General features: G+C 34.1%; 1 protein-coding gene across 4 annotated transcripts in view; it reads left to right on the top strand.

Annotated features, from left to right (window-relative positions):
- Nucleotides 1–20,759: 20,759 nt before the first annotated feature.
- LOC149542852 (uncharacterized) overlaps nt 20,760–26,021 on the top strand; it is a 54,005-nt gene continuing 48,743 nt past the window's right edge. Inside the window, exons 1-3 of one of the 4 annotated variants that reach the window (XM_089797747.1) lie at nt 20,760–20,864; nt 20,965–21,214; nt 23,562–23,583. In XM_089797747.1, the coding sequence (XP_089653873.1) occupies nt 21,115–21,214; nt 23,562–23,583 (122 nt within the window). In that variant the 5' untranslated portion in view covers nt 20,760–20,864; nt 20,965–21,114. Of the gene's footprint in view, nt 21,215–23,561; nt 23,584–26,021 lie in introns of all 4 variants that reach the window. The other 3 variants (XM_089797746.1, XM_089797748.1, XM_089797749.1) reach the window with 3 other exon arrangements.

Below are 26,021 nucleotides of genomic sequence, written 5' to 3'. Positions count from 1 at the left end.
AGTTTCTTGTTATCATCCTCTGTTATTACTTTGGGTATATTTTTAAGCATTATTTCTTGTTTGATAAAGTTAGATGACTCATAATTGTTTAATAGATTCTCATAATATGTTACAAAATTACTTGTTATTTCTATTGGATTATCAATTATCCTACCATTATTGTCTTGAATTTGATTAATAGTTTTAATAGCTCTATTATGTATGGTACTATTATGAAAGAATTTTGTATTTTTGTCACCTTCTACCAACCATTTTTCCCTTGATTTTTATCTCTAAAAAACTTCTTCTTTTGCTTGAATGTCCTCTTGTTTAGCTAGTAGTTCTTTTTCTTTAGTAAATTTTTCGTTATCCATATCATTTTTGATAATTTCATTATTAATTTTTTTCAGCTCTTCTTCATTTTTAAATTTATCTTGGAAAATATTATTAAAGTGTGTTTTGTTCCACTTTTGTATGTTTTATTTAAGCATTTTAAGTTTTGATACAAAACTATACATTTTTAATCTTATAAAGTTACCTTCATCCCACCATTGCTTAATTTTTTCCATAAATGTTTTGTCTAAGAACCACATTTTTTGACATTTGAATGGGTTCTTATAAGGTTTCTTAGGTTCAGTAATCTATATTTTAATTGGATAATGATCTGATCCTGCTATTGGCTGTATAGATGCAGTTATATAAAAATCCAATTCTACTAATTCTCCTTTGAAAAATAATCTATCCAATTTTTATGCAATATAATTGAAGTCTTTTCTTCTGTTATTCCATGTAAATACTCCATTGTTGGTTGGTATTTCTAACAAATTATTAGTCTTGACCCATTCTCTGAAGTCTATTGTGGCTCTGACACATTCTAAACTCCACCAAATTTCTATTTAAGATCAAGGATGACATTGAAGTCAACTCCTATAACCATATTTGTCTCCGGGTTAATATTTATGAATATTGTAATTTCATCCGAAACTTTTTGCTTATCTGTATTCAAGATAGGACCATAAATATTGATGAGAATGAATTAGAGATTGTTCTTATTACTTGCTACCTCGCTTACCATCCAATTATTGTTTGATACTATAATCTTAATATTTATTGCTCTAATGTTCCAAATGATTTCCATTCCACATGATGTTCCATCTGATTCCTTCATTTCTGCATTCCATCTTCCTAATTTTTTCTTTAGTTTTTCGCCTTCTTCTTTGTTAAGTTTAGTTTCTTGTATCATAATTATATCTAATTCAAATAATGCTATATTTCATTTTAACATTCTTTGTTTACTAGGGAAATTTAGGCCCTGAGCATTCCATGTAATAATCCTCATAGTTCTTCGAGAAGGCTCTTCCCCTTCCCAGACTTTAGTACCTCAAATATCTTCTTTTGCTCTTTGGCTTGCCCATCTACTTCTCTTAGCTCTTTTAGTCATTTTATGCCTCTTTTTGTTTTATATTTTCCACATTTAGGAGTATTGAATCCTTCCTAATTAATTAAGATATTATTTATTTGTTTCTCATTTTCTTTTTTTGATTCTTCCACATCTACTTCCTGTTAGAAATAGAAATTACTAAAGGGGGGGTTGGAATCAATAATCTATAAACTTTAGTCACCAATTGAATATTATTTCTTACTTTAAACCATGCATAAAAAAGTAATAAAGTAATGTTGAATAGTAACAATAACCATGCATAAAGATAACTCATAACACCATATTTTGTTAACTAGGGAAACCCTGGCCAAGGGAAAACCCTAGTGGGGATGATACCCACTAGATAATATACTAATATATAAGTTCACTGTTAGAGGATGTATCTTGTTAGGAGTCAATAAAAAAATTCAGTATAAGGAGTCCTTATTAGGAGACTTTGAATCCATGTTAGGAGTTGTGGTATAGTAGATGCAAGATGAGCCCATTGCCCAAACATGCACTTCCAATTACAGGAAGAGCTCACTACCCAAACAAGTAATTAGACTTCTAGAATATAGATTCTTTCTCACTTTGATCTCAGATCTTGAAATAGCTTCACAAACTTTGTATATATCGCTTTCACAAAAGTTCACATACAATTGCTCAACATCACAATTACAATTACAATTCCACTTCTCATCGCCAGATGTCCTTTGCATAAATACCATGCCTTTACACAAACTGTTACTAGGTTGGCTAAGACCATAATACATTTTTCCAACTTAGAGTAAATATCTAGGATGTCGACCCTAATTGGATAAGTAATTATTTTGTAAACAAAATAACGCTTTCCTTTAATTCTACTATCCTGTTTCACTTAGAACACAAGTATATCTTTTCCATACAATTTATACTGACTTTTGAGGTTATACACGACATGTATAGTATCTCCATATAAATTTTCTAGTCATAATATAACATCAACAACAAGTTATAAACAAAACAATACACTATTGTATACCAAATTCATATTTAGACAATTTTCTGATTGCCAAAAGCTAAGTATCTTTATTTACGAGGTTTCTTGTAAGAATGTACATCATGTGTTGCCATAAATGACAACAATTACATATATTTATTTATCTAATTTTCAACTATCTCCCCCTTTGACATTGATGGCAACAAAATAGGAAAAATTGGCTAAGTGACAAAAACTTAACAAAAATAATATAGTAACATTACATATGTTACAACTTGTTCATTTTACATAAGCTCCCCCTTACAATATGATTTCATACATTACAATACTATCTTTTCTTTTCTAGATTTACAATTTTCTCATGCATTTTCTCCCCCTTTGACATCAATGATGAAGGTTAGAATGTCCAAAATTGTCCAAAAATCATCAATTTGCTGTAAAAAATGTTGTCCTTCTACCTTAAGCTAATAGAATCTTTATGCAATCACAAAAAATTTCTTTCAAAGTGTTCATACCTTTAGTCCATGTCACCTTGGTAGATTTAGTAGAGGTGAGAATTGCACATAAAGCATATGATGCAATCTCAACTGCATTAAGGTCAAAGTATAAAAAGTTAGAATAAGTGTCCTTGGCCTTAACACATTCCTCCAACTATTTATCAACAAAAGAAATTCTTAGAGCAATGGACTCTCTAAAATCTGATACTCTCTTCAGAATTTTTTCCTTCTGAAGTTCCACTTTCCTAATATCATTGTGAATATTAGCCACTTGTCCTTCAAAATCATCAATTTTACTAATTGGATGTTGTATCTAGCTAAATAGAGCTTCAAGCTCACTTATCTTTCCTCCAATCTAATTGTCAAATTTCTTAGTTAATTAATAAGATAGGGTATACTTAATGTATAGTATATTACCATCTTGTTGAGACTTCCAAAGTTCCTTGATACAAGTATCAAGACTTATCAAATCATTCTTAATATTTTGACAAATGGTGCTAAACAAGTTAGCATCATGTGAAATTTGTGCCTTAGTTTCTACAACACTCAACAAATTAGTGAATTCCTCATCAAATGACTTTAGTACTTCCTATGCTCTCTATTTTGGATCAGGTTCTATGTGTTGCACTGCTAGAGTGCTACATGTAGCTTGTCAATAACCTCCATCAAGGTTTTCTATAAGCTTTTCACTATTCTATTCTTCTGAATAAGTTTTTCTAAGGATGAGATCAAGTTAGTTTGATCATAATCATTAGTTGCTAGGCTGGCAAGTGAAAGCGGAGTAGATGAACTAGAAGGTTTAGTGTCATCCTTCCTTTGCTTCTTGGCCGCCTCTTTGACTCTTCTCTCTTCTTCCTCTTTCTTTCATTTTCTCTCTTTTCTTCTTCTTCTAATATCTTCTTCTTATCTTCCTCTATTTTCCTTCTTATTTCTTCTTTGGCTACTCTTTTCTTTTCCTCCTTTTCTTTTATTTTCTTCTCATCCTCAAGCAATTTCTACTTGGCCTCTTCTACTTTCCTCTTCTCTTCTTCTAGTAATCTCTTCTCTTCTTTAATTTGCTTCAGTTTGTCTTCAATATCCTCGGTATTAGGTTCATTCTGTTCGGAACCTTCAAATGGATTTGTATCATCAATGTTAATAGTAACATTGGTCTAATCTATCTACATAGTGTCACTGCTCACTAACACTTCCAAGGTTCTAGGTGCTGGTGAAGATGCTACCTTAGATTTTGTGAACACCTGACTTATTGTTGCTACAGTCTCATTTCTTATCTTGTCCTTCTCACCCACCATAAACAAAAATGGTCTCACTTTATTCCTCAAGTATGGTGCTAGATTATTCAATAGTTTCTCAATTTCTTCTTTGTCATCAGTCTTACATATAGTTCTTAGCATAGACTTTCAAATTTTTAAATCTTCTTCTCTAGTTGGTGCCTTTTTCTCAATAAGTTTGTCATTGAATTTCTTGTTCACCATACCTTCAATATCTTTCAATTTCAAATTATTTATTATAATGTATCTCACAGTACAGATATCAATCTAATCTTTTTCAAAGTTGTTATACAAACCATAAAATTTGTTCATCTGAACAAAGTTGCCCTCATTAGCAATAGCTGAGTTTATCTTCTCTATCTTTGGCTTCCAAGGTTTTCGAGCTTTTCCTACTAATTGCTTAGAAGTTGTCACCTTCTCTACTTGTTTAACTTCTTATTCTTGTTCTTGTTCTTCGGTAGACTCAACAATTTTCAATAATGTCTTTTGCCCTTTGCCTGGTCCAGTGGCTTGTTGTTTGACCCTTTTAGTCTTTGTGGTTACAACCTCCACTAATCTCTAATATTTTCTCTTTAGCTCACTTGTCTAAACATCTGATACTACTACATATGGAATGCTCTATTCCAAAGATGTCTTTGTAATAGATACTAACAAAGGTTGCACATTTAGTATCCCTTGCTTCATGGTTTGCCTGACTGCCTGTGATTCACTCTTAGTCATATCAACCTCTAATAAAGCTTTCTTCATTATTGTCTCTATTTTCTTGTGAGATGCATTCTCCAAGGATGCCTGATGAGTTGACTGGGTAATCTCATCATAAGTTCCAAATATGTATTCATCTTCATCCTTCTCTGATTTTAATAATAAATCAATGGATCCAACTACTATTTCATCATTCAATTCATAACCTAAGGGATCAAGAAATGTTTCCCAAGGTTCTATTTCTTGAATATAAGTATAATCTATATCAACCATAATACAAATGTCTTCTTTAAATCTATCTAAAGTTGCAAGTGCAATTTTGAATCTTTGTTTCATTTCATTCTGAAATGTCTTCATTATCAATTTCCCACTATCTAATATCTTATTTCCAAGATGTCTTCTGCATACTTTTGTGATCTTCTCCATTGTACATCTAGTATTGCTCATTATCTCTATGACTGATAAATGTGGAAATATTTTAAGCACTGAAAGATTACGTGATTGATTAGTGACTGAAATCTAAACACACTATTCTTTGTCCTCTTGATCTTTTCTAGGTTCTCAAGTAGTTGCATTATTAGAATTTCATTGAGGTTAACATGTTCCTACTCTACACATATCTTGTAGATTGCATAGATGAATCCGGCTAACAATTCATCAATCTTTGAACTTTCACATACAGAGTAGGCAATGATTCTACTCAAGAATCTTACATCATCTTGCTTAATGGTGCTAATCACCATGCCCTTTCCATTATAAAATGCTCTGGTGTAGCTCTCAACTTTCTTCTTAACCATTTTCTTGCCTATAGGTACACTGCCTTGTTTACAAAGACTAGTTACCTCATGAATAAGGTCGGCAGAAATATCAACTACACTATCTTGCATCCATAGTTTCCCATCATGTATTTTGCTTAATATGATCTGTGTCCAATTCATGGTAAAAATGATATTTGAACTGGTCTAGTTCCTTCAAATGTTCAAATCTAAATTTCACAATCATTTTCTGATTGAAAACTAATTCCATATCCTAGTTCATATGTTAACTCCCAATAGATTTAAACTTACTAGTAAAATAACTTCCTATATCCTCCAAATATACTACATTATTTAGAGTAATGGATAATGTTGAGTTAGAGTTTCCTTCTATGGGTTTTATAGAAACAACCTTCAATTTCAGTTTGTCCTCATTCTCGACATTGTAAACTACTAACATATCCATGATTCTAACAAATATAAACTTTTATCGAAATAAATTCATGGAAAAATGATAAAATACCTCTTTCCAAAAATAGGGTTTGATTTGAAATCACCTTGACAAGTTGTTTTTGAGTGCTCTTTGCTTTAGATGTATGTGCAATGAAGTAAAAATCCAGTTTGTACTCCATTTATTCCATCAAATTGAACTTGCATTAATTGCATACTTTACAAACACAAAAAATTGTTAATTACATTTAGTAATCAAATATCTACTCAAGATCATCTATCTAATCTTCAGATGCCACCTGAGGTTTTTCATAGCTTTCTTCCATCATGACAAAGCTCCACAAGACTTCACTTCACAAAATTCTCTACAAAAACATAGTTTTCATCTTCTCATACAAAATTAATTTTTTATGTAATACCAAAAACTCTTAATTCCTTCATAACTTGTTTAGATAAGCTCCAAATTGCAAGCAAGCTTAGGTACTGTCTAAACTTATCTCGATACACCTTTTCCCAACTTCTCTACCTCTATTTCAATCTCTGAATGAAGTTCTCAAATTCAGATGATGTGAATAAGCTTCATTCAACTTAATTGAATCAAACTCAATAACTACCTTCAATCTTCCTATCTCATCATCATCTAGCTTTTCTTGTGAGATGTTCAATCCTTTTAAAAATGCCTCATTGAGTTCTTCTTGAAGTTCACTAACTATATTTCTTTGTTCCTCATCATCTTTGTTAATTTTGGAGTTTCTCTCATGGTTCCTTCTGTCATTTATGATGTTTCTTCCATCATTCCTTTTGTTTCCAAAGTTTCTTCTATTGTTCCTTCTATCTCTAAAGTTTCTATCCATTCTACAATACTTTGATGTATGTTCAAAGTTGTTGCTTAACTAACATACTAGTAATCTGCTCCTAGGATTCTGTTGATCATTATGTGCGTGACAATTTCAAGCTATGTGTCCAAATTTGTTACACTTATAACACACGATCTGTCTTCTATCTTCATAAGGTCTTCCTTCTCTCAATGTCCTTTCATTAGATCTTCTTCTATCTATAGGGTTAATATTTCTAGACATTCTACTATTCCTTCTATCATTATCATACTTAGGTTTCCCACAATCAATTGCTTTATGACCCATACCATGACAATTATGACAATAAAGTTCCTTAACATATTAAATGATTTATTTGTACAATATCTTTTCATATGACCTATTTCATTACATGAAAAACACTTACCTTTGAATTCATACTTGGTTTCCTTAGGAGATTCCACTTGCTTTCGTTCATCCAAAATTTCAACTTCCTTGTCTTGTCCAACTTCTTTAGGTTTATCAGATGATTGACTAGATTTAATCTTATCATCAGATTTATCTTTTTCTTTCAGATATGATCTAATCTTAGGTTTCTTCACAGACATGTTAAATAGATAACCAAGACCAATCTTATCAGAAGTAGCTCTTTGTATTGACATTGAGTCATCGAGCTTTTCTTTGCTATAATATAGCTTCTCAAGTTGTTGCTTGCATTGAGTTTATTCACCTTTCACAATAGTATTGTACTTATGAAGTTCTTCATGATCTTCTTTCAATGTTTTAAAAGATGTCTTCTTTGCCAAACTTGCTCTCAGATCTGCATTTTCAGTCTTCAAATTAGATTCAATTTTGCTAGGATCATTTCTCAAAGTCAACTTTAGATTTGTAATCTTCAATTCATGCTTCAAGATATTGTACTCTATCTTCAACTTCAAATAATCATCATCACTAGTTTCAGATTCAGTAGATTTAGACTTGGATATGAGATTTTCAATCTTTTCCTTCAATTGTCCAATGTATACTTTGGAGTCCTCATATTTGTCCTTCAACTTATCTCTTTCTTCAGTAAGGAGATCAATTTGTTCAAATGTCTCTTCAAGGTTCTTCATCAACTGTTCCACATCCATAGGAATCTTACTCAAGCTGTTAATCATCTTCAGAGTAATTATGCTTTGATACCAATTGTTAGAAATAGGAATTACTTAGAGGGGGTGAATCAGTAATCTACAAACTTTAGTCGCCAACTGGATATTATTTCTTACTTTAAACCATACATTAAAAGTAATAAAGTAATGTTGAACAATAATATTAACCATGCACAAATATAACTCATAACATGCTATTTTGTTAACTAGGGAAAACCTCGATGGGGATGATACCCACTAGATAATATATTGATACATAAGTTCCTTATTAGACAATGGACCCTATTAGGAGGCAATGAGAAAATTCAGTATAAGGAATCACTATTAGGAGACTTTGAATCTCTGTTAGGAGATTCCAACCTTGTTATGAGTTGTGACAACTCTGTCAAGAATTGTGGTACAATAGATGCAAGATGATCCCACTGCCCAAACATGCACTTCCAATTACAAGAAGAGCTCACTACCCAAACAAGTAATCAGACTTCTAGAATATAGATTCTTTCTCAGTTCGATCTCAAATCTTGAAATAGCTTCACAAACTTTGTATATATCACTTTCACAAAAGTTTGCATACAATTGCTCAACATCACAATTACAATTACAATTCCACTTCTCATTGCAAGATGTCCTTTGCATTAATACCATGCCTTTACACAAATTTTTGCTAGGTTGGCTAAGACCATAATACACTTTTCCAACTTAGAGTAAACATCTAGGATGTTGGCCCTAATTGGACAAGTAATTATTTTGTAAACAAAATAATCCTTTCCTTTAATTCTAATCTCCCGTTTCACTTAAAACATGAATATATCTTTTTCGTACAGTCTATATTGACTTCTAAGGTTGTACACATCATCATCAACATGTATACTATCTCCATCTAACTTCTCTAGTCACAATATGATGTTAGCAACAAGTTATAAACAACACAATACACTGTTGTATACCAAATTCATACTCAGAGACAATTTTCTGAATACCAAAAGCTAAGTATCTTTATCTTCAAGGTTTCTTGTAAGCATGTACATCATGCATTGCCATAAATGACAACAATTACATATCTTCATTTAGCCAATTGTCAACACTTCCTTGTCTACTAAATCTCTAATTATTTGTTCTACTATTTCATTTTCTTCTACCTCTGCATCTATATCTTTTTCCAAACTTTCCTTATTCTGAGTCTTAGGTGTTCTTGCTATTATTTTGAATTCTTCCCATTTTTGTAGCTCACCATTATGATCTATCTATGTATTATCATCTTCTATAGTATTTTCTTTGCTATCCTTTAAGAATGCTTCTACTTCTATTGGAATCAAACTTTCCTTTGCTTTTTCAGTGTTGTATGTAGAAAAGATATCTTTCCCATCTAATGGTGTCTACCAGAATTTATAGGTATTTTTCTTTGCTTTCTTTCTGATCATTACGTTGCTCCATTGTTCTGAACTTGCTGCTAGAATTATGTATTCTTCTTCAATGTCTTCTATATTTGTCTCTTTAGTATTTCCTATTGTCAAATTGACTTGTTGATTCATATTTACTATGTTATTTTCATCCTCATTTCCCTTGTTGTTTTCCTCTATTATGCCTCCCTTTGATTTATTTGATCTATTGTTATCCCTGTTGCTTTTTGTATCGGTATTCTTATTATCCTTTTCTTTATCCAATTTTGTATTATGCTCTCTTATCTCATGTTCCAAGTGATATTGTTCCTCCAATATAGTTTGGTCTTCTATACCTGCCTGTAATAACTTTATCTCATGATTCATTTTATACCATTCTTTAGTACTTTTTTTTGTTTCTTGCATGATGACATTTTATCTGAGACAAGTTTTATGGTCTTTCAAAGCTGCTAAAATGAGCATTTCCTTGTCTATTCCGTTATTTCTCTCTTCTACTATTTCTACACTTTCTTGTTGTCTTAGTTTTTTGCCTTTTCTATCTATTTGTGTGCTTTCTTTTTGTATATTTTGTTCTATACTTTCTCTTACTTTTGGATTATCATCCTACTTATGCTTGACCTTATTGATTACCTTGATGTTTCATCCTTTCTTTTCCTTGATTTTAATGTTTCTAAAAGATTTCTCTATATTTGAAATATTATTCTCTATCTTCGGATTTGGTTTAATAATGCCAATAATTTACCATTCATATTTTTCAAAATCAAGCTCATAAATGGATTTGTTTGTTATAATCTTTTTTTTCTTCCCTATCTTTTGATCTTTATCCATTTCTATTAAGAATTTAACTTTATTTGTTTTGTCATACTCTAAATCTATCCCTATAAGTTTCCCAATTGATTTGCCTATTTTGATTAAAGTATATAAATGTTTGATTTCTACTAGAATATTACTGCATTCATACTAGGTTGGTATTAAATGCACTTTTTCCTCATTCCAATTAGGTTTCCATGTTTGAAATTTAACTACATGTCCTTTATAATAACAATTTGATATAGAGACTATTTTATTCCTAATTTTGCTATTTTTACAATGCAAATAAATTGACGATTTTAAGGGAAAGCTAATACTTACCTTTTTTTAGCATAGCTTTTCAATTTCTTTGCTAATTTTGATATATATTTGTTTGGTCTGTTCCAATAGACATAAATTCCAAGCTCTGCAAATTCTTTCCATTTTTCTTCTATGTACCTATCACTAATGATTAGTATATTAGAGAAATTATTATTAGTTCCCTTACCTTATCCGCCAGCGAAGTTATATTTGATCCCTTTGTTCTAGGAACTTTTTTTAATGTATAATCGTCTTTGTATTATCTAAATTTGCATTCTCTCTTTTATGTGGTCGTACATAGGTTTTTCAATTTTGTTCAAAAACCCTAGTTCCCTTTCCTAAGATGATTTGCTCTTGTTTCTGCCTATCGGTATGCTGTTTGCAGTAGAGATTATATCAAGTTTACATATTGTGCAATTGTCCTTGTTATCTATTATTGTTGTATTTAATACCATTTAAACCTGAATCCTCTCTTTCACTAAGGGCTTTGTTAATGTAAATATTTATTATTTACACTTTACTTAAGTTTACTTAGGATAAATATATTATGTTATTATTTATTAGGTTAGACACCTAGGAGTATGCGTACTCATATGAGTTGTCATGTTGACAACACATTAGCAAGCAACTCTAATTTAGCACATGATGTCTACAACACTGGAGTTTGCATAATTAACTGAGTTGTCATGTAGACAACACAGTTGTTTGAACTCTTAATTAAGCACATGGTGTCTACAACATAATTTTACGCGACACACCTTTGTAGGCTTATCCTCTCATCATCACACTAACTCCTGTGCTTAATGGAGGATAATCCACTCTTGGTGGACATTTGCTTAGTTGTGAGGCTTATCATATTCTAACTCCTAGACATTCTAGAAGCATTCTAGAGGCCTTTATATTCAGACACTTATAGTGTACTTATACATCAATTGAATTTCATATTGTTATTCTGATCATACTCTATTGGTCCATTTTGTGCTAGTGCTTGAGTTTCTTGATCTTGGGTGATTTTGCCCTAAGGCAAATTCTTACATGGTATCAGAGCTGAGGGAATTTCTCTTCACATAGCCATTGGAGACCATTTTCTTGCTTCACCTTTTAGAGGACATTGACTCATATCTGGAGTATCACAGTCATTAGGAGCATCTAGAGCCAAAGAAAATCTCGCCATTAAGTCTAAAGCATAGATTCAATGAAATTTGACTATAATTTTGCCTACCCTAAGCAATAGTCAAATTCGAGGCAAATGTTTTTTACAACCTGGCACCCGAAAGCCCGATTTGTAGTATTTGGTATGATCATTTTTTAGATCTTTGGAATTTATTTTTAGATCTATAATTTTCTCTGTATTTTTTAGATTATTTGTTCAAAAAAAATTTCTAGCCTATCAGGCCTGTAGAGAATTTTTTTGCAGGAAACGAGTGATCAAATCTCGGCCCCAGTGCAAAATATTCTATTAGAGAACTGCATATTCCATTCTTAATATGCGATCTTAACTACATTTTTGTTGGCAAATTTCAATAAACTGACCATACAAATCCGACATCTTAAACCACATCACGGTGGGCACTCTACACTCTGACGACCACTGCATTTATTTCAACAATTGAGGCTCTTCCTTTTAAACACCACAACACTTCGTATCAGGGTGCATGTGGGATAATTATCCCATACCTTCCACCAGACCCTTTTCCTACCGACCACCAGCTTCAAATCTGCAATGATTAGTGATCAAAACCCCAACGTCGAGTAACTTTCAAGTCACCATATGTTCCTTTGCTAACACCGACTACTGGTTGTTCGGCCTCCATGCTGCCACATTCACAGCCAGAGCCTAGTCAGATCTACCATGCCACTGCTTAGTCCACATAGCACCCTCCACATGGGCAGTACAACTCAGCACTAAAGTAGACATGCAACTCCCTCCATAGTGACTTGTTTGACCATGTCGACAGTCATAACCTCCAGCCACGCAGTGCCTCTGTCAACGCCAACAAAGTAGTTGTACTTGTCATGACGTCCTCAGTCCTAGTCAGCAATGTAGGACATGTCATCAATCTGCCATGTTAGATTTGTACTGTGCCACATCACATGTATGTACAATCCATACGCTGACATCATTTGCCACGTCACCTAAGCAGCCTATTTTTGTTGATGTCAGAATTTGACTGTCCTAAATTTGATAGTCATTTGACCGTCATCAGTAGGGCAGAGTGCACTACTATGACAGCCATTTGGATGTCAAATTTAGCATAGCATTTTGCTGCTCATACCCCTCTTCATATTCAATTTTGATTTGATAGTCCGACTTTGGGAGGCCATATCTTAGTCATCTGAACTCCAAATCAAGTGCGATTTTTTTGATTTTGGCTAAAATTTTCTAAATTTTTTAGTGGTGTTGTTATTTTCTAGTTTTGGTGCATGGATTGGTCAAAAATTGCATTTTTTGGCACTTGTACCTTTCTAATTTTGTATTTTGCAACTTCAAACGCTCCGTACGAGCTTATCTAGACACATTTTTTAGGTTTCATTTTCTGTCTACTTTCTAGAACTACAATTAGATTATAGGCTTGTGTGGACAAAAATACCACATTCAGAAATAGGTCCTTCTTCAAATGATATTGCTTCAAAATTCTTGTATTTCTAACTTACATTATAAAGTTCCAGATTTGAACTCCAAGAGGAGGTTGTAAATAACAAAATTAGAAACCCACCTTGTCCATTCTGACAAGTGGCCTATTGTAAACGCACTAAGTATAAAGTGCCAAAATCTTTCATTTGGGGGGGTTTTCTGATTGAGTGAAAAGGGGGGGTGTATATTGTGTTCTTGTGTCTCCTTGATATTGTGTTATTTCTTTTGCATTATGGGTTTTTTTTCAAAGTTAACTCCACATAAATATGCTACTTGGAAAGAAAACAGAAAGGAACCATTGGTTGAAAAAGGTTTACTGCATTATGTAACTGGTGCAATAAAGAAACTTGGTGATGATGCTGATGAGTCTCATAAAGAAGATTGAGAATCCAAACAAGAAATGGCCCTAGGAACCTTGTTAAAGAATATCTCAGATCCTGTCAAATATCACACAAGGAACCTTTCCAATCCAATAGAAGTCTGGGGTAAACTCGAAGCATTGTATGGGACAGTAGATGAAGATATGGCCTACACCATTGAGGACACTCTTCTCAAATTGGATCCTAGGAACTTCAACACCATCAAAGATTATCTTACCCAAGTAGACATGTATAGGGCACAACTTAAGGATTGTGGTGAACCCATGAAGGATGGAAAGTTGATCAAACATGCGATGACTCATCTTCCGCCTGAATATGCAATTTTTGTTTCTAGTTATAATACTCACAAATTAATAATGGGTAGTGCCTTCACTAGGCCTTCATTCGAGTCATTTTTAGGAATGTTGGTCTTAGAACATGAAAAGTTAGTGAGTATGGGAATTCTCTAGTCTTCCAAGACCAAAGCCTTGGTTGCTAATATAGGGAATTCAAGTGGTAAAAATTCCAATAAGAAGCAAAAGTAGTGGAAGGCCAAAGCACAAGATAACACACAACAATCCTCTTCCTCGCATCAATCTTCCTCCACACAACAATCTTCTTCACAACAAGGCAAGTCTTTTTCCAAAAACAATAAGAAGGGAAACAACTCCAACAAAAGTGAGAAGAAAACTTGTGCCTATTGTAAGAAGAATGGTCATAATGAACATGAGTGTAAGGATAAGTGGATTGATGAGTTGCTAAACATAATGAGGAAACACAAAATTTATGTACCAAATGCCTATAAGGATAAGGGATCTTCAACCACTTCAAAAGGTAAGGCACAAGCTTTGGTAGCAAGTAAAAATAATTCTAAGGAATGGGTTCTTGATTCAGGAGCTAGACATCATATGGGTGCTTCAAGGGAGCATTTTTCCTCTTTGAAACCATCAAATGTACCTTACATCTATGTGGGAAATGACACTCAAGTGGAAGTTGAAGGAAAAGGGAATGTTGAGTTGGACAATGGATTCTTCAAGGATGTTCTTCATGTTCCCAATCTTACCACCAACGTTCTTTCAATCTACCAAATAACTCACTATGGATGTGGCAACAAAGTAGAGTTCCTTCCTGATTCAGTTGTGGTGAAAAAACTCAAGGATGATTCTATGGTGGTGATTGGAAAGGCTAATCATGAGACAAGGCTTTATTATTTTTCTCATTTTGTGTCTAAGTCCACTTCCCTTGCCTTGTTGACTCGTTCAAATTCACAAAGTAAACTATGGCATGAGAGATTTGGACATCTCAATTATTGCTACCTTTAACAACTTAGTAACAAGGATATGGTCATTGGTCTACCTCAAGTCAAGTATTCAGAGGGTGTATGTCCAAGTTGTGAAGTAGGCAAGCATCTCAAAGAGAAATATGACAAGGGGAAGTCTTGGAAAGCCATTGTTGTTCTTAAATTGGTTCATAGTGATGTAGTTGGCCCATTTCCAGTACCATCATTTGGTAAGGCTCGCTATGTTCTCACCTTCATTGATGACTTTTCATGCTACACTTGGGTCTTCTTTCTTGCTCATAAGAGTGAAGTGTTTAATAAGTTTATCACCTTCGAAGCAATTAGGGAAAGCCATCAAGATTCTACAAACTGATAATGTAAGGGAATATGTGAACTCAAGGCTTATAGACTTTTGCACTCATGAGGGTATTGATCTTCAACAATCAGTTGCATGTATTCCACATCAGAATGGTGTTGCTGAATGAAATAATAGAACCCTTAAGGAGATGATCACTTGTATGATTCAACATAAGTCTCTAGATCAAGTTTTTTGGGCAAAAGCCATGTGTTGTGCCAATTACATCCAAAATAGAAGTCCCCATAAGGCCTTAGATGGAATTACACCTTTTGAGGTTTGGGGTGGCATAAAACCAAGTGTCAAGCACTTTAAAGTTTTTGGTTGTCCAACATGGGCAAGGATACCTCCACAAAAATGAAAGGCATTGGAACCTCAAAGAAAAACTTGTATATTTGTTGGATATCCTAACCACATCAAGGCATACAAACTCATGGATCCAGAGACACATGAAATATTCTTTGAGAGGAGTGTTCACTTTAGAGAAACTTGTCCAAGTTTGGCTTCTTCAACTCCTTCTTCCTGCTTCATGGAAAGTGATGATAGTGATGATAGTGACTTGGAAGATGATATTCCTTCAATGTTGACTAGTAGGACACCACCTTTAGAGGGTCCACAAAAAATTGAGGATATTTCTTCTTCTTCTTCTTCCACTAGACCTCGTTGGGCATAACAAACACTTGATTCAACAGGTTCATTAGTGGGGAATCCTTCAGATACAAGGAGGACTAGGTCACAACATAAATCATTTCCACATGCTTATATTGCCATTGCTTCAAATCCATAGTCATTTAAAAAAGCATTAGGGATTTCTGAATGGGACAAGGCCATGGAGGAAGAATATAACTCTTTGATGAAAAATAACACTTGGGACTTAGTTCCCCTTCTTAAGGGAAGAAAGTTGGTTCAGTGTAAGTGGATCTATCGAACCAAATTTGCATTAGATGGAAGTGTAGATAAGCATAAGGCTAGACTTGTTGCCAAAGGTTTATCACAGGTTCTTGGTATTGACTATACTGAGACTTTTGCACCAGTCGCTAAGATGAACTCCATTCATTTGACACTAGCTATTGCTGCAGCTCATGGTTGGGTTGTACATTAGATGGATGTGAAGAGGGTGATTTTGAATGTGATCTTCGTGAGGAAATTTATATGGAGTAGCCACAGGGGTTCATATAGGATTCTACTATGGTTTGCAGATTGAAGAATTCTATCAATGGTATTAAGCAGACTCCTCAGGCTTAGTATGCCAAGATGGATTCCTTCCTACTCTAAGTAGGATTCACCAGGTGTCATTCAAACTCAAATGTCTACATTCTTCAAAGGGATGACTCATACTTGATACTTGTGCTTTATGTAGATGACTTGATCATTACAGGAAGTACTTCATCCATCATTGCCAGTGTCAAGACTTCTCTATAGAACAAATTTTCTATGACAAACTTGAGTTTACTACATTATTTCCTTGGTATTAAGATCACACAGTTTTTAGTAGGGATCACACTTTCTTAGCCCAAGTATGCTCTTGATTTGATTTCTTGATTTCACATGAGTGACTACAAGCCTGCTCCTACTCCCTTTCTTTCAGGTGTCAAGTTAGAGGTCCAATGTTCCACTCCACTTCTTGATGCTACATTGTACATACAGTTGGTTGGGAGTCTCATCTACTTGACACATACACGCCTTGACATAGCTTTTGTAGTTGGAATGGTTTCTCGCTTCATGCAAGAGCCACATGAGCTTCATTGGAAGGTTGCCAAACACATCTTGCACTACATATAAGGTACACATACGCATGGGATATATTATGTAGTAGGTACTGGACTTCAGCTGGTTGGGTATATAGACTCAGACTATGCAGGGGACCTTGATTCTCACAAGTCTACTTCAGGTTACATGTTTCACCTTGGTTCTGACCCCATTTTTTGGTAGAGCAAGAAGCAAATTAGTATTGCTCTTTCTTCAATTGAGGTTGAGTATCGAGGTGCTGTCACTATGACTATAGAAGCTATTTGGTTACAACATATCTTGGAGGAGTTTGGATTTCACATACCTAAACCCATAGTCATACATTGTGATAATCAAAGTGTTATTGAGATCTCGAAACATCCAATTTAGCATTAGTGGATGAAACACATTGGGATTCATATGCACTACATCAAAGAGCTGATACATGAGCAGGTTATTGCATTACAATATTGTCCTATAGCACAACAAGTTACAGATATCTTCATGAAACCTTTCACTGAGGTCAAGTATATCCATTTACGAGATCTTTTGGGGGTGCAAGATGTTTCAGAAAGGGGAGTCCCTTGACTTCTCTCTTCTTTCTTTTGGGAGGGATCTATTCCTCATCTGAGGTCTTCTTCTCTCTCATCTCCATTATTGTACTTATCTCTCTTTTTGGTGGAGGGTTTTTCCCACGAGCTTTTCCCTTTTTCTCTGCTTTATGAGAGATTGCATTGCATCTTTGTATGTAGAGCATTGCTTTTGTACTTGGGTACCTAACATGGCCTAGTAGCCGAGACCCATTTTGCATTTCATCATAGCTTTTGTGAGCTTAAGTGCATTTCCCTAAGTTGCACTTAAGGGGGGTGTTAGTGTAAATAATAATTATTTACACTTCACTTAAGTTTACTTAAGATAAATACATTATTTTATTATTTATTAGGTTAGACACCTAGGAGTATGCGTACTCATATGAGTTGTCATGTTGACAACATAGGAATAAGCAACTCTAATTTAGCACATGGTGTCTACAACACTAGAGTTTGCATAATTAAATGAGTTGTCATGTAGACGACACAGTTGTTCGCACTCTTAATTAAGCACATGGTGTCTACAACATAATTTTACATGACACACCTTTGTAGGCTTATCCTCTCATTATCACATTAACTCCTGTGCTTAATGGAGGACAATCCACTCTTGGTGGACATGTGCTTAGTTGTGAGGCTTATCATATTGCTAACTCCTAGACATTCTAGAAGCAATCTAGAGGCCTTTATATTTAGGCACTGCATCAATTGAATTTCATATTGTTATTCTGATCATACTCTATTGGTCCATTCTGTGCTAAAGCTTGAGTTTCTTGATCTTGGGTGATTTTTCCCTAAGGTAAATTCTTACAGGCTCAATATTATAAAAGTATTGATTCTACTTTCCTTCCATCTTTGCCTTTTTTTTTTATATTTTTGTTGCAAGGAATTTCTCCATTGATCCCTTTTTGATATGATTGTTTCCCATCCATTATCATTTTTGATAGAATTTAAGATTGTGACCTTCTTGTTCCTTTCTGTGTGTTTATTCACAAAAGTGCTGAAGGTGTCCGACTTTGATACAATTTCATTCAATACTTCATATTTGTTGCTGATCGAAATATAAGGGATCACCTAGTTTCCTTTCAGTTTATCATCAAAGTGTGTGATTTGTTGCCTGGTGGAAACTGTGCCCCTATTAGGGCCGTCGTTATTCACCACAATATGTTGTTTGTAGTGGCGATTCTAGGGTGCACTAATCTTCAAATTAGGTTTTGTTGCTCTTCTCACACTTTTCACAAATTCTGTAACTTTCACCATTTTGCAGCTAATAGAGTGATGTTTTTGATTAAGTAAAACATGTTTTTTATAGGGATTCCTAAAACCCACCAGTTAACATCATAAAAAAAACTAATAGTTTAGGTCTAACTACCAAGCAACAGATAAAACAATAGGCCTAACTTGACCAACAAATGAAAGCAAAAAACAAAAGGCCAAAAGCCAGGGAACAAGCAAAAATCAGGAAGTGTAATCAGGGGACAAGATCTTTAGCCAACTCCAGTTTCTTTAAGCTAATAGAGCGATGTTATATTGACTAGATAAGTCGATAAAAATAGATAAACCCATACCATTAATTTCAAAAAGTAATGATAAATAACATGTATATGTTTCTTGAAGCACAAAGAGGTTGTACAATGACTAATCTTCAAGCCAATAAAAATTGACACATTAATGTATACCCATTACATTTCATGATTAAGAAATAGATTCCAAACAAAATATAAATATGAATAACTAGTACATTTCATGATTTAAAAATTAGACATCCATAACAAAACAATATTGTAAGGAAACTCAGGTGCGGAAACAACTTCCTACACTAATCTCATAAGGAAAGTATGATGCAAATCCTATTAAAATCTTCTTCACTTACAGATTCAATATCATGTAAACAACAATATTGCAGCCAACCATGCATACAGAAAATAGACAGAGAAATGAACACATAACACAAGGATTTGCCGGTGGGGAAAAACCTTTCAGTAAAACAACCCCACCCCTTCAGAACCTGCATAATGTATTATCTTCAACACAAGGTTACAATACGCTTGCAATGCAAGTTCAACATTGACAATAGAAGACTCCAGTAGCTACTCGCAGTACCAACAATACACCTTTTTCGCATCACATCTCTTTGCAACCCTAAAAAATGCTTATAACATGCGCTTCACTTTAGGGCTACTCCTAAAGGTAAACCGTATTAGGGTTTTACCATTCTCCGAAAAAATAGGAACCCTAAAAATTTTTCAGGGCGATGCCCTGAACCCCACTATTGGGGTAGAGTGTACTGTACTCAAATATCTTAGTTGCCACATGTCTTCACCTGTCATTGAATCTTCCTAACATAGCTCTTACATGTCATAGGAACCCGTCATAACCATTTTAGTCATGATCTCCTTATACACAATTCAAGATGTCGACACATCAACATTATTTGCAAGAAATACATTTTACAAAACAAATAATAAGAATAGGAATTATACAAGGTTGAGACACCTTATTCCTAACAAATATAACGTTCTATTTATTTCACATGCTATATAATGATTTCATAGTATAAAGTGAAAAAATTGGTTCAATCAAACCCTCGATGAAATACAAAGAAGTGACGAAAATATACATCAAGTTGTATGTAGGAATGAGGAAAGCAAAATTGACAACAAATTACAAAGGTGAATTAGAGTGGAGGCACTACCAAGAGTCATCCACATGAGTTAGTTGAGTGCAATAAACCTTCATAGGAAGCATAATAGGATGTTGAATGAAAGGGAGTGCTCAAAACAATGAAAAAAGGAACATTTTGGGCCTCAACCTAAAACATGCACTCCCCCTAATGTATTCATGTACGTGGCCTTGTTTGTGTTTGGCAAGGTGTTGAATAAATTCAATAAGACCCCTTCCTAATGCTAAAGTGCTAAATGCGAGCATATTCAAACTCTATCTAATTCATGATTAAGTATTCTTAAGTTTATTCATTAGATTTTTTTTATTATTTGATGAATAATTAATAATAATGCCAAAGTAGTCATATATGACACTTTGAAATAACCATTTTTTTAACCCTTTCTTAACATTTTCTAAAATGTAGTTCAATAGACCCAAAGATTATAATTTTTTATTTTTTTTGGTGATCACTTGTATAATTTAAGCTCTACAAATGTGAGAGATTGTCACCCACTCTGCATCTAATTATTTCTATTTCACCTATTGAAAAAGCACTCGTTAGCATCCGAGGGCCAAAGTTGGGTATGTCGTCGCATGTGGGCCCCGCCTCAAATGAGTCTAGAAGTACACGCTGGCCTTCTACATTTTCAAATAGAAAGGCCCGCACGATCTCTCACGTTGCTTCGGCGGGGCGTTCAAGGTTCGAACCTCGGCAGCGTCTCTTGCGGGTAGAAAATTTCGTATACAGATCAGAGAACATTTACGCGTTATTTCGTTCAGCCAAAAGTCAATCAATAACTAGAAGATCCTCTCTTTGAACCGTTCCAGGTCAATCTTGCAGGTCACCTTTGACTGTTATCATTTGCCTGCTAATATCACGTAGTGGCAATGGACATCGCACCTTAAATCTCCTCCTCCTTGCAGGCGTTTGGGCTTCTTTGCTAAACATCACAGGAAGTGTAGACTCGGACGATTAAGATGGCGTCGGCACAGTACATGGAAAAGATGCAGCAGCGCCAGAATTATCGCAATCTGTGGCACACGAATCTCACCAGTGCGATCACCGCGGATACTCCCTGTATGTATGGTTTACAAATTGTGTCCACGGGTCCTTTTTGTTTTCGTTAATTCGGAATGTGCATTGACTATTTATGCCGGGAGCTTCTTATTTTTCATCGATATGATTTAATTTTAGGTTTTTTCTGTAAATATCCCGTCCCGCTTAATTTGCATTTTTAAACAGCGGTAATACCATTATTTTGTTGGATTGGTCATATTTACATTGTCTGATTTGCATTAAATACCATAATACATTTTCAAACAGGCCTAGCTAACTTATTCTTGGAGAGCCTCCCTTCCTCAAAACAATAATTACTGGTTGCCTTGTATGTATTTTATATACAATGAAAATATCACGCCGCAGTCCTGTGCTGTAGCCTTCCCTTAATGGAGGGTAACTTTACCACATCTGGTTGCAGGATTCAGTTTCCCTTCCCTTTGGCAGTTGGCTTTTCATGGGAATCATGTGAAAGGGATTTTTATGTAATTTCCTATGGTAGCATCTCATCCCAGGGGACAGGGGCCTTTTGAAGATATTATAGTGCAACGTCCAACGGTAGAATGTCAATTACTTACGCAGCAGAATCTTATCTGATTTCTCTCACCACACTTCCATTAGCCGAATTTAGAGATATGTGAGAAGTGTTTCTCAAGCATGGTTGAAAATCTCATATAAGGGTTAATATGGTACCCGTTTATTTTGCCCTTTTTAAAAAGTTTTGTTAGGGTTTCTTGGAATGAGTCGTGAGCTTCGGTAAATTCCCTTAGATTCATCACTAGATCACATTGCACAGCCATGCCTTGGTATTTTTTTCATTCACCATTTTTTTCTGTCAGGGCCACATTCCAGAGTCCATATATAGGTGCAGTTTTCTTTAGGATCACGTCTTTTATCTACTTAACATGGTACTGCATCGACTTTGCATACATTATCTTGTTTTTAATATTTTATAAATTACACGTGTAAGGTTTTTTCAACAATTTTCCCTGCCGAATTGCAGAATATGTATGTATATGCCGTGCGTAACCTTCACTTTCTGCATTATTTCTAGTCTAGCTCAGCAAATTAGTTTACACTGAAATAATCTTATCTTAATCTGCATTGTCCTTTTCAGCAGTAGACATTGGGGCTGTGCAGGAAAATTTGCCCTAGTCTCCTTTCTAATTTCTCTATTTAGAGTCATTTCCATTACAAATGTGGGTTTGGTGTTGTAAATTACCATTAAATTTTTTCATATCAATCAATACTCAGCCTATCTTTAACAATTATCATCATTCAAATTCTGTTTAATTTATTCTGCTTTCCTACATTTTAATATTTCATCAGTGTACGTCTTGCATTAGGAAGTTATTTCTCCTAAAGATGCAGTGAGTGCTAAGTTGACCATTAATTCTCATGAGAGACTGGGTTCATGTGAACTAGTACTCATTGTGTGTAAATGAATTTGACTCAAAAAACCTATGCAGTTGAATCCTGATATGAATATCATAACTTATTTCAATTAACCACAAACAAGTATGGAGTATAAATTGGCCTGTTCACCTACAGCTACAGACACACCACTGTTATTTTTCATAGTTTTCAGATATATTGTATCATAGATAGATAGATAGCCGTTTTGAAAATCTGACTGGTTGACCGACTTCTCCTCTCAATGCAATTCTCTGTACTCATTTGCAATTTTCTTCATATACAAAGGAAGTTTGAGGCATTTTTGGCCTTTTATACACATATAAAATATCAGTTATTATAAAAACATAAAAATTCCAATTAGCTTCAATGCATGTAATTTTTTTAGCATAATTAGAATCAGAAACTTCTTACGAGTATAGAGAATTATGTCGAGAAGAAAAGATTGCCAAACTCTGATCAGATTTCCAGAACAGCAGAAAGGGCAACAGAGGCCTCAAGACAATCAAAACCAAACATTTAGACCCCAATACTTCGATTTTACCAGAAGAGCTAAGAACGCCACCATTTAACAGCAGGAAAGGAGTATTGGGAGCAAAAACCAAGGCTGGGGAGGAGTGTGGGGGCTGACCTGGTGCATGATGTTGCAGGAATCTCAGTGTCAAATTTTGCTTTTGATTTTTACTTCTCATGGCCTTTTAGTTTACTTTTCAGTTTTTATTCGTCTCCTTCATATCATGCAACATTATGTGCGTTAGGTTATGTTGAGTAAAAGTTCAAGCAGTACCAGCAAGATATTATATGAATTGCCTTATTTTCTAGTAGCATTTACATCATTTTCCATTAAATGAGATTACAGCTGCATTTATAGTAAATAAAATTGCATTGACGTTTCTTTGCAGAAAACAAGATTTCAGTTAATTGACATTATTGTTTTTCTTGTTTTTGCGTGCAGATTGCTGCTTTTCACTATTTTGGTGAGTACTTCAATCCTTCTTATTCTGTGATTAACCCCCTTTTACGATTTCTTTTCGCATTTGAGTTGATCTGTAAAATGGATATGTAGTGAAAAATGATTTTGATAATATGGAATGAGGGAAACTACTGGAGCTCTAAGCCAGGAGTGGAAGGATTTGGTGCCCAGGGTTGAATTTCATTTAGACATGAACATTAGGAAACTATCTTCTTTAATTGATTGATTATTATTACTCCCAAACTTACAGCATTATTTTTGTTTTCTAATAGTAAGACTTATTGTCTTATGTGGATTTATGGCATGCATCGTTTTTCTTTTCTACACCATCAGCATGAATACACCATCAGCATGAATAATGCATATTATTTGTTAATCGCATCACTACCTGGATCATAAATTGATATAATCGTCACAATTTACAACACTTCTTCTGTTGGCATTGGCTTCTATAATATTTCTCAACTTGTTGCCATCTATTGAGATTTACTAGTTAATTTATTGGTTTAATTGGCATATAGTTTTATAATTCAATATGTGATTGAACTCTTGTTTTTGCAGAAAAATATGTTTATCTGTTTCTCTTCACTACGATTGTTCATTGGTGTCAACCAGCTCCCAACCATACTCCTGCAAGACAATATTTTGGTTTCCTTGTCTTGTATGAGTTGGGATGATTTTCTTAACTATAACTACATGCAACATTATGTCTTATTGATGAATGTGCATAGAAACAATTGTGTAGAAATCCTCTTTCCTTTACATTATTTCATTTGATGCATTTGCTGTTAGTTTCTAGGATCGCTGCAAATGTACTAACAATTGCCATTGTATTGATTGTGTTCCAAATGCAAATGAAGGCTTATAAATATAAGAGGAGGAGACATGTCTCCATGTCTCTACGGTTAATCATCACTAGTTAACATATTAATATAATAGTAATATAAATAACCATATATGTAATATATTATTATATTATAATGTAATAATATATAATATATTACATATATGGTTATTTATATTACTATTATATTACTATTTATCTAATATATATATATATATATATATATATATATATAAGCTATTTATCTTAAAGATGATTTACCATCAACAAGGTATGTCATGTTAAAATCAGTCCGACAGAAGCTACAACCTTAACACTCCCTCTTAGCTAGGGAGGATTTATAGAACACATGCTCTCAAGAATATGAAGAGATGTCATCTCAATATGATATTCAATTCACTATGAGGCTAAATTTCTCACCTTTCATTACACACAATTGAAGCAATTTCCATAACTTTAAAACACCATCTTTAAGTGTGGTCTATAGTAGTAACTATGGGGTCCGGTAAGATCCGGCCCAAAGAACCATAACAAGTTGGTTATCATGGTGTCCAACAAAATTTGGCCCAAAGAACCATGATGAGTTGGTTATCATGGCGCCTGGCAAAATCTGGCCCAAAGAACCATGATAACATTTGCTTCTAGACATCCAACATATTTAGGTGCTACAAGTTAATGTAGTGTATCTAGGAGATAGGTCAAACTATTGATAAGGTCGTCAACTTACAATAGTGACCTTACACACATGAAAGATTGTCACCTTTCATTACATATCATATGCAAAATAGTAACCACCATGAACCAAGTCAAAGGGTGGTACAAAGGCTTTCATGTCAATTCTCTCTTACAAAGAAGAATGCATTACGAGGAATTTCACTTAGAACTTCTCCTCATAGAGAAGATATCATTTACAAAGAATTTACCTCAAAATTCTCTCTCTGAACAATGATCCTGGGAAGTCAAGTTTAGTAGTTACTCCTTTAGAGGCTCTCTTCGCACAAGAATGCCTGTCAAACTCCCTTTGAGTCTGATATCAATCTTCCTGACTTTCTGGTGATAAGTCATTACTTCATCATAGAGGTAGGCACATCAAAATCATGCAGTCAGACTCCCTCTTAATATAGAGGGATACTCATAATATGAGTCATCACGGATATTTGCTTCAAGATTCTCACTTTATATAGCCTGATCATCAGATGACTAATGAATTCCAGATCACAACTTCGAAGCTATTGTCATAAGATTGAGTCTGCACAATATTTGATAGCAAGTGTAAGGTAACAATCTTCTTTTCCTGCAAGACCATCTTTAGATACAAGGGAAAAGATCAAGGATAAATAGTTCATATAGTACATATAGCAATACAAATAAGAGAGAGACTATAATGAGTAGATAGATGTAAAAGATAATAATGCTTATCTGCACATGGGATATCCATGAAACTAATTTCTCCAATGAAGGTCCATATGGGAATGAAACATTGGGTAATTATTCATCCCCCCACAATGTAAAATTCCCACATACTTCATTTTTTATATGATTTTCAATCAATATCAAGTCTAATGAGAGACAATCATCCATGAATGATATCAACCTCT

This window comes from Cupressus sempervirens, chromosome 8, assembly GCF_028749045.1.
Source record: "Cupressus sempervirens isolate cs-2001-9-10 chromosome 8, ASM2874904v1, whole genome shotgun sequence".
Classification (NCBI taxonomy): domain Eukaryota; kingdom Viridiplantae; phylum Streptophyta; class Pinopsida; order Cupressales; family Cupressaceae; genus Cupressus; species Cupressus sempervirens.
This window is presented reverse-complemented; position numbering and strand designations above follow the sequence as displayed.